The sequence below is a fragment of the Eptatretus burgeri genome, chromosome 11 (assembly GCF_056783735.1).
Source record: "Eptatretus burgeri isolate ZD-2024b chromosome 11, Ebu_testis_v1, whole genome shotgun sequence".
Lineage (NCBI taxonomy): Eukaryota > Metazoa > Chordata > Myxini > Myxiniformes > Myxinidae > Eptatretus > Eptatretus burgeri.
The window spans coordinates 37,509,367-37,525,507 of NC_140971.1; the positions used below are offsets into that span (position 1 = coordinate 37,509,367).

The following is a 16,141-nucleotide window of genomic DNA, read 5'->3' on the forward strand; positions in this document are numbered from 1 at the left end:
TGATGATTGGTCGTAAATTAATAAGGCTGTAGTTAAGAGGATGCAACTTTGCACCTTTTTATGTAATGGTGTGATGTTGGCTGATTTCCAAGCAGATGGAAGATGACATATGGGAAATGACAGGGTGAAAAGGGCAGAAAGAGGAAGTGCAAGAACAGCAGAGTAGTAGGTTTTGGAGGAGAGAGACATGTTCAAAGTTCATTCTTGCAAGAACAGCAGAGTAGTAGGTTTTGGAGGAGAGAGACATGTTCAAAGTTCATTCTTGATATTGGACAGATGTTGTTTTCTGGCAATCCTGAGGGTAGACACATTTTGTATGGGCTTCGTGGAATGATCTGGGGTTACTTTTGGTCGGATTTGCCTTCCAGGAGGAGAATGCATGTTGTTTGAAAGCAACAGCCTCACCACAGGATTCAGAGTACAAAGAACAGGAGGATGGGTAAGATAACTGAAGATGAGATGGGATGAATCTGTGCATAAAAGAGAGCAGTTTTCTGTGGAAGAATTCCGAGGCTGAATTCATATCAACAGCAGTGGATATAGGATACCAGTCCTGAAGTGTTAACCCCCCCCCCTCCCTCCCACAATAACACGAATACGTGAATACATGAAGCGCGAATGAAGAAGCAGGTCACACTTTATGACCCGCAAATGTCGGGGTCTGACAGCATATTATATTTGGCCATATCTCTTAATGGTGAAGAATCACTTGTCATTGTCAGACAACCAACCAATCCACCAAGTTTCATCTGAATCCGTCCATAACTTTTGGAGACATCCTACTCAAAGACAGACAGACAGACAGACAGACAGACAGACTAGAGAAATATGCAAAAGGGGTGAAAACGTGACTTCCATCTGCATTTGGTGACAGAGGTAATTAAAAGAAGTATGGTTCAAAATATTCATTTGTAGACATTTTTTGTGTATGAACATTTCCATCGTCGACAAGACATAGAGTACATTAGATACTGATGAAAAGTCAATGTAAATACGAGTGTAAACTTGTGAATTTGCAGCACGTATTGTCAACTTCCCCTTGCTCAAGGCCTCGGAGGGGGGTGGGGGCATAGACATGATTACAAATTCACAAGCGTACACTCAAATTTACATCGACCACATTGCTCGCCAACGTTGGGTGACAATTTTTTTTCCCGATATGTTGGTTTGGGGACACAGAAAACCTTTTTCCCTTTTGTATATTTCTTTGTTATTTCACCATACTGATGTTTTGAAATCAACTATCTCTTCTAATTATTTCCCCAGCTATCCCAAATAACCCGAAGCACTTGCCCTTTCCAACATCAATGCAGATGATTTGTTGCATAGAGCACAAGAACCGTTAAAACAACAATGGAAATCAAATGTAATTTGTGGATCACTGGATGGGCCTATTGAGAACCAAGTAGTACTGCTTGGGAGCAGTCGCAACAGAAGCACGACCAGTAAGGGATGATGAACCAAGAACATTCTGGAATTGTGAAAGAAGCACAAAATGAAGACAGGTATGGGGCCCATTTTGGTAGAAAATTGGGTGCAAAATAGATTGATGTTGAGGAAGAACTCGTACAGACGTGCTTCATTCGACAACAATTTGAGAAGCATTTGTTTGAAGGATACACACAGATAGAATTTTAAAATTAAGAGTCGAATTAATAACATTCCTTTCATGCCGTAAAGGCACATAGGGCTGCCAAGGCAGTTTCATTGGTAAGGAGTACAATCCTGGGTGGGTTTCCACTCTGACGCAGGTTACCCCAAATGGTTATTCCAGGCTGAGTCAACCCCACCCAGTGTTAATTCAACAATCAACAGGGCTTGAACTCAGGACCCTTTGGACCCATGCCAGCCATTTAACCACCAAGCCAACACCAGGCTCTTGAGTTTAATTGATATGCCGAAAATGTTAACTTTAAGTGGAAAAAATAAAGTTGGAGGCAAATCAATGGAGATGCTGGCAAGAGGATTTGCAATCTGTATTGTTTGGGTCTAATATAAGAGTAGAGGAAGATCATCTAATGAAGAGGCTGAGAGTGAATTTCATCTGCTTGAAGCCGAAAGATGATTAAAAAAATAAATAAATACTGGGTGCAAGTGGTATGGGACAGCAAGCGAGTGTTGTACAGCTATTTTAGGGCAGCAGGCAGCGTGGCATGAAGGTGGCTGGTGGATGAAGGTTTTCAATATACGTTGAGAAAATTCTCCAGCCATGTGATTTACAACGATAAAATGAGGTCATGACCCGGTATTCCACGAGTGAAAATGTGCAACATGTCCCATGAAAGGGTCATTAGGCGATACTGGCTGCCACGTTCGACCCAACCACTCAAAACCCACAGTACATGGAAGCGTTTTGTTACATCAAATTCAACGGTATTTCTGTGATTTTTCTGGCCACTGCCCAAGAGACCCGTGTTCAACATGACACCCACGCTCAGCTGTTTTCTGGTTCATCATTGGGCTGCTATGGGTGAGGTGGGCATCTTTAAGATTCAGGAGCTCGACTTGTCAGCTCTACATCTTTCTTTGTAAGATATAATTCTCCAATTCCTGTTTTACATTTAACTTATCTTTTAGTCTGAGATTCTCAGTATTTGCTTTTTTCTTCGAATGTATAAGATCAATAATCAAGTACAAAGTCTGGCATAAGTAAGTGGTCGGGCTTCGAACACACTTGCCAACCCTTGCAACGCAAACACTCATCCATTCAGGACTTCTTCAACATATTATGACACTTACAAGAAGCGCCCATTGCCTTTGCCTTTGACAGCAAGTCTCTCAGCTGCCTCTTCACGGTTGATCTCTCCGTGAAACCAGGGCATCTTCTCGTGCAAATCTTTAACGATCATCGTTTCTAGTTCAGCTCTCTGATGCTTGATCATTCTCTCAGCCTCAGCTCCCTACATGGATCATGAGAACAAAACAAGGAAGGTTTGTCAACAAAACTAAACTAACATGATATCTTTGGAAGTTAAAAAGTTTATCAAAAATTTGCAATTGTGTCAGAAATTTACTGACGTAAGCAAGGTTCACATGAATACCTCAAACTTTTCAACAAAACTAAACTACCATGATATCTTTGGAAGTTATAAAGTTTATCAAAAAATGCAATTGTGTAAGAAATTTACTGACGTAAGCAAGGTTCACATGAATACCTCAAACTTTCCAACAAAACTAAACTAACATGATATCTTTGGAAGTTATAAGTTTATCAAAAATTGCAATTGTGTAAGAAATTTACTGACGTAAGCAAGGTTCACATGAATACCTCAAACTTTCCAACAAAACTAAACTAACATGATATCTTTGGAAGTTATAAGTTTATCAAAAAATGCAATTGTGTAAGAAATTTACTGACTTAAGCAAGGTTCACATGAATACACCAAACTTTTCAACAAAACTAAACTAACATGATATTTTTGGAAGTTATAAAGTTTATCAAAAAATGCAATTGTGTAAGAAATTTACTGACGTAAGCAATGGTCACATGAATACCTCAAACTTTCGAGTTTTACACACCCAGACGAACTTATGAAACATGCATGGTGTGATAATGTGCATTTGCAAATATGAAAATAAACATAATAAAATCGATCTGGGACATTTTTAGGTGTTTAGTATTTTAGTCCTACATACGTTGTGAGGGTACTGCGGTGTGTGTGTGTGTGTGAGATGGAAAACACTACAAGTAGCCATTGATGAAGACCGCACCAGTGTGGCTGAAACATTGGACTTTAAGCACTTTTAATCAAATTCCGAGTGGACTTTGCTTGTGCGTTTCCTGCACATCAGTTCCATGACTTTAATATAACAAGTTTGCTTTTTTTGGATACATAGTCAAGGCTCATGGAAGAGCGAGTACACTGAATGCAACAGGACATACCAAGGCAAAAGGAACAGCAGAATGAGGGGGGAGGAAGGACACCAATAAGATGGACAAGGAAGGAAGCTCGCAGGATGGAAAAAACCGGAAAGTTGGAGGAGGAGAGCTTGGGGTGGGGTGGGGGTTAACGAGGGTAGAAAAGATCATGGTTTTGGATTTGGGAAGATCTGATATGGGGTGAACAGCTGTCTTGAAGACCTGGAGGGAAGAATGATATTGAAGAGGATGTGGAAGTTGGTTCAACAGACAGGAAAAAAAAAACAAAGAGGAACAAATGAGTGGGGGTGACCAATGATTCTGGATTTAGGGATTTCAGGAGAAGGGGTGATGCTGGACTGTATACATCCTGTAGAAACCTGGGGGTGGGGGGAAGGGGCACAAAGCACAGAAAGAGCAAATGATGCAAGACCAGAAAGGAGGCGGTAGAAGACAGAAAGGCAACCGACCTGTTTCCAATTGGAAAGTGATATGTCCATATGAGTCAGCTTCAGCACTGGAGATGCCAATGATCTTGAAGGCTTTGGTTCCTACGGCATCAAGCTGAACAAGGTCTGAGGCAGGGAAGCCAGTTCAGAAGGGAGAGCATTCCTCCATCAAGGTACACATGACAGCCTTGCAGATGTATAGGCATTCAGGTCTGCCAAGGAAGGACTTTGCACCACGGTGGATGCCCAGTTGGCGACTGGCTTTGGAGGCCAACTTTGAAATGTGGTTTGCCCAATAAAGATCATGGCTGGTGAGACGCAAGAGTTTGAATGACTGAACTTAATCAAGAGGATTGATGAGAAAGTCGATAGGGGTTGGGGGGGGGGGTGGGAGGTTGCCAGACAGTCCATTGGTGGGAAGAAGAAGAAGAAGAATAAGAAGGAAAAACAGAGAGACAGAGACAGAGACACAGAGAGAGACACAGAGAGAGACAGACAGACAGACAGAGAGAGACAGACAGACAGACAGACAGACAGACAATGACAATGACAATGACAATGTTCAACTTTCACATGATGAAGGGTGTTCATTCGGAAATCAAAAGAAGACATGAAAGAGGAAGGGTAAACAAAAGAGGCAATGACGATAAATGAATTATTAAAGCACCATCAGCTATACCACATAAAGATTGTTTAGCACACCACCGTTCTTCAAACAAGATAGGATCATGAGTTTCAAACTCAAAACGGACAAGGGATGTGACCAATGCTTTAAAAACAATAAAAACATCCTCAGCTAATATGTCAATGCTCTGCAGTTTACATTTCCTTGACAAATAAATGGCAAGTTTTGCCTCAGAATACAAGAAGTTTGCCAAAAGACATTCATTTTTACACTGATGAAAGATGTTAAAACCAAGTATAAAGACACAATGCGTAAAAAACAAACCGAGCCCCCGAACAACACGCGATAGAATTTTAAAAAGCGGAGTCAACCTTGAATATTCAAGAAAAGTAAGATAAACTGTCTCAGGGGTATCACAAAAAGGGCACAAATCCGAGTTAACAGAACATGCGACGGGACAAAACGTTGCATGGTAAGATATTGTGTGCCAGTCACCATTGTCGATCTCCTGAGCACTTGACAATGGGTTTTTTGTACATCATGTGCCATTCTATTGTTGCAGAACGGTCTGCTTGAAGCAGTGCTCACAAACGAGCTTGTGGCTCTGCATGTTTGCTTGGAAAAAAAGGTAATAACACATAGACCATACACAGAGGATTTCTCCATCCGATTAAAAGATATAAAACCTTGAAACGAAATGAAAAGATTTGGAAAAGGACATTGGGATAAAGGAAGGGCAGGTTCTATGTCTGGGTCCCATATTAACCTAGTTTGCTTAAAAATTCGTGAAATCACAGAGAAAATTCCACCAATAACTCTGACGGACCTCACACCGGTGACAACAGCAACTTCAGTAGCTGACTTCCATCTATGTACAAAGGGATTCCGAAGATGTTTAACTCTGGTAACATTGAGATCCATAAACTTTTGCATAAAAGAACGGTCACAACAGACCCCATTAAAAAAAGGATTTTAAAATATTGGTTCATTTAAAAACATCTGAAGGGGAGTAATCACTGGTATCACGGCGAACAGAAACAGCCTGCTATGCTTCCAGCATGCTTCTGTAAAACAGAGGGACCAATGTTATATCCACTCGCTTCATGTCAAGAAGAAAAAGCTCATCACCATAGCAAAGTTTACCAGCTTGCCCAAGCAAGCAGTGGGCGGAGGCTTTCCATGGAACGTCAGATTATAGAAGCCTTCGTACAGAAAGGAGGCAAAAAGCCATCACTTTACTTGTCACATCTATTAGCCAATGTCCACTTTCAGTGATGGGTAGGTGTAGTATTCTAGGCTTGAGCCAATGCTTCCCCCCAAAGAAAGAATCCATAAAAATGATCTGAAGTTTTTTGAGGATAAAACCTGGGGCCTTTTGTGCCTTAAAATTATGCCATAGCATTGATGCCGCAAGGTTATTGATGACCAGAGTACGACCTTAGTAGGAAAGCTACCTTAATAGTCCCCTCCATTTTAACAACCGCTGCTCAGTTTTAGCAATCAACAATTCCCAGTTCTTTGAAATAAAATCCTGAGTTCCAAGGAAGACACCTAGGTAGTGTATTCCTTCACGTGTCCACCCAAGCTGCCCTGGCAGGGCCGGTGCGAGAATTCCATTTTGTGGCCCTAAGTAAAAAGTCTTTCTCTTTTTCCAATTAACTTTTGTTGAGCTAGCCAAGCTAAATTCAAGAAAAGTCTTCAAAAGTCCCCGAGGACCCAAAAGTCCCAAAGACTCCTAAGACTGTAGATCCTGTAGACCCTTTAAGACTCGACTACAAAATTCCGTTCGAATTCCCATGTTTTAAACACACGCCATGTTCAGGCATGTAAAGCAGCTTAATATGTCCTTCCAACACGGCATGGCATTCTAATCCAACAATAAAAAGAGCAATCAGAGGTTGCAGACCCTCACCAGGACTTGTTTTGATCAGTGTATTTTTATAGGTTTTTAGGGTAAATCCAATATGGCTGCCAAACCCTGTGACCTATGATTTCATATGTGTGACCCTTTTGTTCCTCATGGGTAGGCGGTCATATGTGTAAAATTTCCCCTCGATCTGTTAAGCCATTTCAGAGAAGATTTTTGAAGCTTAAAAAAAAAAAAAAAAAAAAAAATGGCTGCCAAATCACGTGACTGATGATGTAATCAAAAATATACTGTGGACCATTTTATCCCGAGATGGCTCAAAAATGTTCATACTGATCGGATGAAGCATTCTTGATATGCAATTATGACATCATAACGAATGCACCGATGACATCATAAAAAAAATCACATTCCTCCATGAGGAGTACCTGCTTTGTGCCAAGTTTCAATTTTTTCCTTGGTGCAGTTTCAGAGATACAGAGGTCCAACGTTTTTCCAATATGGCTGCCACACCACGTGCCCTATGATATCACAATTATCACTACAACATTCTACACGAATCGTCGCACCAATGGTGAAAATTGTGTTTCAATCCGACAAGCGGTTGCGGAGTAAAACACGAAAGTTCTATGCGGAAAAATAAACTAACGGACCCAAATGCAATACCCTCTCCTTCGGCGAGGATAATAAATAAAATTCACCAGATGTCTGTCTGTGTGTGTGTTCGTGTTTTTTGCAAAGACTGATGGACTGACAACCACCAAATTTGGTACACAGATCAAGTCCGACCTGGGGATTGTCCGAAGTGTATTTGCATCCACAACCTCAGCTTTTAAAGACTCTGAAGAACCATAAGGCCTTTTTTCACATGCTTGATAGATTAGAATACATACTCGCACTTGAATACGCCCCTGACTTTTTACATGCTTGAAAGATAAGACCCCTTAGACCTAAAGACCCATAGGACCCTTAAGACCATTGAATTCCCCAAACACAATTAAGACACTTTAAAACCCCGAACACCTCAAAGACCCTTTCTATCACAAAGATGGTTAAGCTCCCCAAGACTCTTGAAGACTCATAAGATCCCAAAGACCTTTTAAGACCCTTAAGTCTTTTGAAGACCCCTAAGACCTGATAGAGCCAGAAGACCTTGAAGACCCTTAAAACCCCCCAATGACCTGTAAGAAGCTTAAGACCTTTAAAACCTCAAAGACCCTTCAAGACCCCTTTACCCACTGGTGTTCGGTCTCTCCTGCCCCCTACACCAACCCTCACTCCATCGGTTCTCCTGCCCCCAATCCACCTGCCCCATTATCAGCCCTATTAGCTCTCCTACTTCGCCCACTTCTCAGGTCCCCCCCACCCCACTCGGGCAATCCTGCTCGTGTCCCATAAATGCTTGATTTGGTTCAGGTCTAGTGACTGAGTAGGCCATGACATATGGATATCAGTGTCATGCTCATCAATACATTGGGTGACCACATGTACTCTGCGGATGGGGGCATTGTCATCCTGGAACACACCCCTACCGGCAGGAAAGAAATGCTGCAACATGGGATGAAGATGATCACTCAGTACCATTAAGTAGCGATTGGCATTAACCTTGCCTTCGAAGGGAATGACTGCACCCAATCCATGGCAGGAAAATGTGCCCCACAACATTACAGAACCACCAGAACCCTTCACTGTTGGAGCCAAGCACTTAGGGTTGTCGAGATCTTCACGTTGGCATCACACATGCACTCGTCAGTTTGTCAATCTCACCATATCACATTTTCCGCTGTTTGGTAGTCCATTGCCTGTGCTCTTTGCACCACTGGACTCAACCCGACTATGGTATCCCACTCTCGGTGGACTGTTATTGATGAAACTGCTCGTGCCCCAGGTTGAACTTTAGTCAAATGATCTGCAGTTGTCACCTGCTTCGCCTTGCACTCCAAATTAATGCATTAATATCACGATCCTGGAGTATGCGCTTCCGTCCACTGTTGCCCTTTGCTAATCAATTCCATAATGAGTCTTTCCCCTGGAGTTCCATGCCAATATCACCTTCGACACCGTTGCTTGTGAACCATCAGCAAGTTGAGCAGGCTTTGTCACTGAAGCTCCTGCCAAATGCACCCCAACAATCACCCCTCTTTTAAAGCCAATGGGCCATGCTAGGCATAATTATAGGCAACCAGGCATGTGCAGCATTTTTATACATGCCCCGAAGCATGCTGGGATGGTATTTGTTTAATCAACAAATGGGCAACAGATGTGTGGAAGCCTCTCCTTTCAATATACTTGGTGTCCCTCATTTACCCAGGTGTTTCCATTTTTTGTCCACTACCTGTAGTTGTTGTATAACTACTGCTGTTGTCATGACTGGTCGTTGCTGTCTTGTGTGCTCCTTCTGTGTACACTGTACTATTTTTTTTTTGCTTCAACAAGTATGACTAATTTTGTGTGCTTCTTCCCTGTCCATCACGCTTTATTCGATAGGGTTCTTGCTCTCGTACCATTGCAACAACTACATTAAAACTCTAAATTCTGCTTGTTCTTCTCCATTCCCGGGAAGGAGGGTGTTTAAAAAACGACATTGTTACAATTAAACAGACAAATTTTTGTTGCAAGTAAATCCATTATTTTAGTTTCCCAACCAATGATGACAGCGGAAACCCTTTAGAGTTCGACTAAAGCGGCACGGACACACAGATGGACACTTCTACTTTTAGTAACACATTAACATTTTTTTTCCATTTGAAATTGCAGGCTATACAGTCAGCTGCAGAGCCATCTGGTGTAGGGAATTGAGACTATCAGGTCAGTTATGGGAGCATGTGCCAGAACAGCGCGTCGCTGCGTCCACTTTCCACTGGTACTCCAGGGGCCTCCGTCTGGCCTTCCCCCAGTCAGATGCCAGGCCCATCCCCATCTCCTTGAGATGCTGGTCAACCTGCTGCAACCACGATGCACGTGGTCGGCCCATTGGCCTCCTCCACTCACGAGACTCCCTCGCTGAGAGATTCTGGTGAGCAGCATCAGCGTCAGGAAAACTAGCCATATGTCCATACAGCCGCAACTGACGCTCATGGACCGTGCAGGTAACAAATCTCATCCGAGTCTCTCTCAGCAACCGCTCGTTGGACACAAAATCTGACCAGCGATAGCCAAGGATTCTCCGAAGAGACCTGGTACCAAAGGAATTAAGTCTCCGTCTCAGATCCTTGGTAAGAGTCCAAGTCTCGCATCCATAGAGCAAGACTGGAAGCACCAAGGACCTGAAGACTCGGACTTTCGTCCTCCCGCACAGGTACCGGCAGCGCCACACCCCATGATCCAGTGATCTATAATGAAGACCAAACAGGTTATACAGGGAGAGAAAGGGAGATCTTGTTCCATTTTTCCTGCCAGAGGAATCAGGTATTCAGCCACCTTGCACTCGCATTCTATAATTATGGTAGTACAACAAAGGCAGCTCATAAAATGGAAATTATGACACAAGTAAAAAGGACATAAAGCATCATAGCCCCCGTTGTTTTAGTAATTTTGCTGTGTGGAGTTAAAGGACGAGCCCACATTTATGTACAACAAAAATGGCCGCCAATCTACCAGTCGGCCATCTTTGATCAGATCAGAAAATAAAGTGAGGTGCATGTGTATGTTATCATGTACTGTGCTCGTGCCATGTTTGAACAAAATCGCACCATGCATGTCTGAGAAATGGTTGGGGACACATTTAAGTCAGAAAATGGTTACCAGTTGGCGAACTTGTATCGAATCTCGAAAAAAAAATTGACCTTCATGTGTACGCCATCATTTGTTATCTGTGTGCCAAGCTTGAAGAACATCAGTAAATGCATGTCTGAGAAATGGTTGAGGACATATTCAATACCGGTTTTTTTTTTAACATTTAAAATGGCCATCAGTCTTCCAGTCGGCCATCTTGTGGTGTTGGGAGTTACATGAATTTTAATGAATGCATGATGAACCGGAACTGATGAGGCGGAACCAAGAGTGACGTCAGAGAGCTGTGGAGTAAGGGCAGCAGGAGACGCCATTAAAAAGGGTTGAGCTGAAGAACGACCTACGTGTGGGCTGACTTTACTGCACAACACATTTTTGATCAAATTGCAAAATAAAGTGAGGTGCACATGTATGCCATCATGATGGCACATGTATGCCATCGTGTACTGTGCTTGTGCCAAGTTTGAACAAATTCGGACCATGCATGTCTGAAAAATGGCTGGGGACACATTTAAGTAAGAAAATGGCCGCCAGTCGGCCATCGTGGATCTGATCTCGAAATAAAACGACGTACATGAGTAAGCCATCATTCTTTATTTGTGTGCCAGGTTTGAACAACATTGGGAAATGCATGTCTGAAAAATGGTTGAGGACGTGTTCAGCATCAGGTTTTTTTTATAACTAAAATGACCGCTCGTCGGCTATCTTGGATCTAAACTCAGGAAAAAAAAATGACGTGCATATGTATACCATCATTTGCCATCTCTCTGCCAAGTACGGATAAAATAGGTCCATACATGTCAGAGATAGGGTTGTGGACGCACGGACAGACACGGGAATAAAGACCAAGTCCATAAATCCCCGTTTCGGAGCCACGTCCAACGGGGGCTAATAAACATACAGCAATATCAATACATTGTCTAAAAATTTCACTTGATGCTGTTTTTCAACCATTAATTCGAAGTGAAGTTTATATAAAGGATTGATGCGAATTGGCTCAGACAATTAAATTAAAACAAAATAACATGAAGTCAGCTAAATGCCTGATTGAGGAGAGAGCCAGAAATTCAAAGCATTTATCTGAACTACAGCATATTGCACACATATTACGTAACGGGACACCACAGAATATCCAGGTGAAATCTCTCTGAAGGACAATATCTGTTACAAAGAGAGTCAATAAACTTATACTGTTGATTTTGTGAAGTTATGGTTTTGCCATAAATGGCAAGCTCATAAAAAAAAACCAAGATTAACTGTAAATTGGAAGGTCCCTCTAAAGTACCATTGGTCATAAAATACTACTTCGGCAGCTTTTAGTGTTTCATCAACATAAAATAACTCATGAACAATGTGTAGAAAGCAAAGAGTATAATGAAATGATTGAACACATCCATACGATGCACTCACCTCAAGGCCATGCTTTTTCTGAACGTAGTCTCGCATCATCTGCTCCCCGACGTCCTCGAACTGGCTCGCGCGTGGACTGGTACCTTCTTGGCGCAGAATGGGCTTGCGGAGTTCACAGCACATCCCCGGGTATGGACGGCTGTATGCATCACACAGTGCACGAGGGGACGAGAATGCTCGACCTCCTTCAATGGCGAACATCCCATCTAATAAACGATCGATGGAGTAGTGTCTCGCCCGTCCATCATGTAACACCGAGAGGGTCAATCCTCCAACGGAAGCCCCGCTGCGACGCAAGAGGAAAGTCCCGTCGGATCCATTATTTTTGAGAAGTGCCTCGGCCTCCTCCCTAGAAATCTGACCAAAGTAGTAAGGGAGATCCACGGCTTCCATTCCCAAAGTCCGTTATTGTGTATCAGGCTGTGTAATATTTCAGGGTTCCTTGTAAAATGAAGTCTCACTCTTTCTTTTATGATGCGTTGTCTGATTCTTTTTCCATGTATTTATAAAGTATTTCTGTTTACATATGTTTGGTGATCTATTTTCCAGTCAATGCAATCTTTATGGATTTCATTCACCCATTCTTAATCGCGTGGCATTGCCTGCGACATAATGAACTTACTTCACCTGGAATGATAGAGATGCCTCATACTTTTCACCGTTTTCCTTTCATCAATTTAGACATAATCTGTGACTGCTTAAATGAATATATCTTCGTTTTTTTTCTCTTTGCTTCCCTCGTCTCGATGGAGAGATCGTAAAGAATCTGCAGGAAGGAAACAACAGAGTTATGAACAGTACACAGAACAAGATTTATAACAATGATCATAAGTTAGCCTCAAAATTATCTCCATTTACTATCAAATTTGGGAATCTTCAAAGGATAATTTAGTCTATTTTCCCATTTTAACACTTCACCAGCCAGTATATCTACAGGGTGTCCACAAATTACTGTTCCAAATTCAGGTCAGGTCAGGTATGGGAGCATGTGCCAGAACAGCGCGTCGCTGCGTCCACTTTCCGCCGGTATTCCAGGGGGCTCCGTTTGGCCATCCCCCAGGCAGATGCCAGGCCCATCCCCATCTCTTTGAAATGATGGTCAACCTGCTGCAACCACGAGGCACGTGGTCGGCCCACTGGCCTCCTCCACTCATGAGACTCCCTCACTGAGAGAATCTGGTGAGCATGGTACCTGTAGCAGGTCACAGATCTAGCCTGACCTGACATCAACCTGACCTGACCTGAAAATTCCAAATTCAAATGGTAAGAAATAAATAATAAAATGGGATACAATGATGCAGTAGGTGCAGTTTGTTGCTTTTGAAAGAACATTTATCAAAGTTTTATTGACTTTTTTGTTTCCAAGTGTCTTCCATGACATGTGATGTCACATCTACTGCATAATGGTGTCCCCACAAGAACAAGTACACCATGTTGCCTGGTGTACGAGACCAAATTGACTGCACAGGTTCAAGGACGGTTTAGGACGACCAAAGGAAGGCAGCCACCAACGAGAAAAACGATTCGTGAGTGGCACAAAAAGTTTATGGGGCTGAGGAGTATCCTGCAGAGGAAGGGGGTAGACTGGCCAAACAAGTGGTGAGGATGTAGAACACATTTGTAAGTCCAGCAAGCACATTCCCCACAAGTCCATCTTGGAAGCTACAAATACCTTGCTCAATGGAACATAAATTACTGCACACATGACTGCAGCTGTACGCATACAAGGTTCAGCCAGTGCAAGTACTGAAGCTGGACAATTGCACGCGACATTTCCTGATGAAGTCTGAGAATGAGCACGGCAGCCAAAAGGTTAACGTGTGGTGTGGCCTAATGCATGGCCGAATCATTCGGCCATTCTTGTTTGCTGAAGCCACTATCAAGTCTGACAGTAACCTGGATATGTTGGAGAACTTTGTACTCCTGCAATTGTTGGACGTGCTACCAGAGCCTTATTTATCAACAAGATGGAGCCCCACCCTCACCCCCACTGGAGTCTGGTAGTGTGCGATTTCCTCAACTCACACTTCAATGATCGATTGCGATTGATTTGGCATGACGGTCCGATTCTGTGACCATCACGTTCACCAAAGATCTCCCCTCTGAAAAATGGGGTTATGTAAAAGACATGGTGTCCAACATTGTGAGGTTATTCGATATTGCGGTTCTGAGAAAGAGGATTAGGACTACAATGGAGACCATAAATGCAGGAATGTTGAACCAAAACTGGAAGAAGACCAAGTATTGCCTCGAAGTCTTATGTGTATAAGGGGTGCTGACATAGACCTGTACTGATGATGATTGATAAATCTCGACAATTAAACAAAAAACGAAATGTTCTATCACATGCAGCAAACCGCATCATTGTATCGCATTTCATTTTTAGCTCACCTGGACTTTAATCAGGTGAGCTTATGCGATCGAGAAGTGTCCATTGGTGAGTGAGTGTCAGTCAGTCTGTAAACACTTCAGTCATTATGGCTTGAACCAAACACACGATTTTGATGAAACTTGGAGACAAGCTTCATATATGATGCTGAAGGAAGGTGTATTGACCGCATCAAAATCTGTTCTCATTAAGCAGGTTTACAGGGTTTTTTTTGACCCCCCCCCACAAAATAGGTATTTGCTCTCTTCTCCGAAACTACACACACAATTTAATGAAACTTGACCACAACCTTCATCACCCGTGATGTACCAAAGTGTATGGACTGCATCAAAATCTGCGCTCATTAAGTGGGTCTATGGGGTGGGGTTGGTTTGATCCCTCAAGTATTTTCTGTATCCTCCTAAACTATACACACAATTTTGATGAAACTTGACCACAACCTTCATCACCAGTGATGTACCAACGTTTGTTCATGGCATTAAAAAAAGAAAAAAAAAAACGGGTTTCATGGGCTCTGTGGGGGGTTTGAGTGACTGTTGCTCCTGATCCAGATGAGCTTCAGGATGCACGGTCCTATAATTGTTATTATTATTATTATTATTGCTATTACACACGTCGACTGAGAGAGTATTCATTTGGGTCTGTCTGTTTCTTTGTGCACACAGAACTTTCATATTTTTCGTTGCAACCGCTTGTCAGATTGAGACGAAATTTTCACCATTAGTGCATCTACTCACGTAGAATGATTTAGTTATAATTTTGACGTCATATGCCACGTGGTGTAGCAGCCATATTGCTTTTAAAAAGCCTGGTGTTGGCTTAGTGGTTAGGGTGGCGGCTTGGGATCCTGGGGTCCTGAGTTCAAGCTCCGTTGGCTGCTGAATTAAAATACACCAGGAGGTTGACTCAGCCTGTCATCCTTCCGAGGTCGGCAAAATGAGTACCAGTGTACTGGTAAGGGGACATTGCATCAGCGGCATAGCCACGTCCCAACCAATGATGCAACCAGCAGCCACAGGCTGCACTCGATAGAGAGAGAATTGCTTTAAAAGAAAAACCTTCAAAAATCTTCTTTGAAGTGACTGAACAGATCAAGGCGAAACTTTATACAAATTACTGCCTATTCCATGAGGAACAAAAGGTTCACACATATGGCATCATAGGTCATATTGTTTGGTAGCTATATTGGATTTACCCTAAAACCTATAAAAAATCTTCTCCAGAACAGCTCAACATATCAAGGGGAAACTTCACACAAATGTTCCCCAAGCAATGGGTGTCCAAGTTTGTGAAGGAATAATTGATAGGTCACATGGTTTGGCAGCCATATTGGATTGAAGAAAAATATTAAATAATGTTTTCTCTGGAACCACTTAATCAAGCGACATGAAACTTCACAATTATGATCTCGGAGTAATGGGGAATGCCAATTTTAAATTTCAATGTGATCAGATACATGGTCTGGCTCCCAGAATTTATTTTTCTTATCTGGGTTCTTTTGGATTTTTTTTTTTTGAAAAAGGCTCACTTGGCTGTGTCTGGATGGGTTTGAGGGTAGATGAGTAGAAGCTGAAATGTGAATCCTATCCAAGTTCCTCATGATGACTTCATGTTTGCTTTTTGCTTGTTCTGGTTCCTTCTGCTGATTACAATGCAGGACTGTACCTAATTGGTCTTCCATTTGATTTGAATTGAATTTATTTTAATCCTATTCTCAATTCAATTTATAAATAAAAATTAAACGTCATGGGTCAGGGTCAGATATCCAATCAAAGTGGGGTTGCATCAAAGTGGGATGTCTTGGTACCAC

The 16,141-nt window shown here is 42.4% G+C and overlaps 1 protein-coding gene across 2 annotated transcripts in view; it reads right to left on the reverse strand.

Moving 5' to 3' along the window:
* Window positions 1-16,141, reverse strand: part of LOC147016888 (tyrosine-protein kinase SYK-like) — a 79,216-nt gene that overhangs the window by 33,229 nt on the left and 29,846 nt on the right. For both annotated transcript variants that reach the window (XM_085846036.1, XM_085846035.1), the window contains exons 2-3: window positions 11,943-12,708; window positions 2,740-2,900 (exon numbers count right to left, since the gene is read on the reverse strand). In XM_085846036.1, the coding sequence (XP_085702162.1) occupies window positions 2,740-2,900; window positions 11,943-12,335 (554 nt within the window). In that variant the 5' untranslated portion in view covers window positions 12,336-12,708. The remainder of the gene's footprint in view (window positions 1-2,739; window positions 2,901-11,942; window positions 12,709-16,141) is intronic.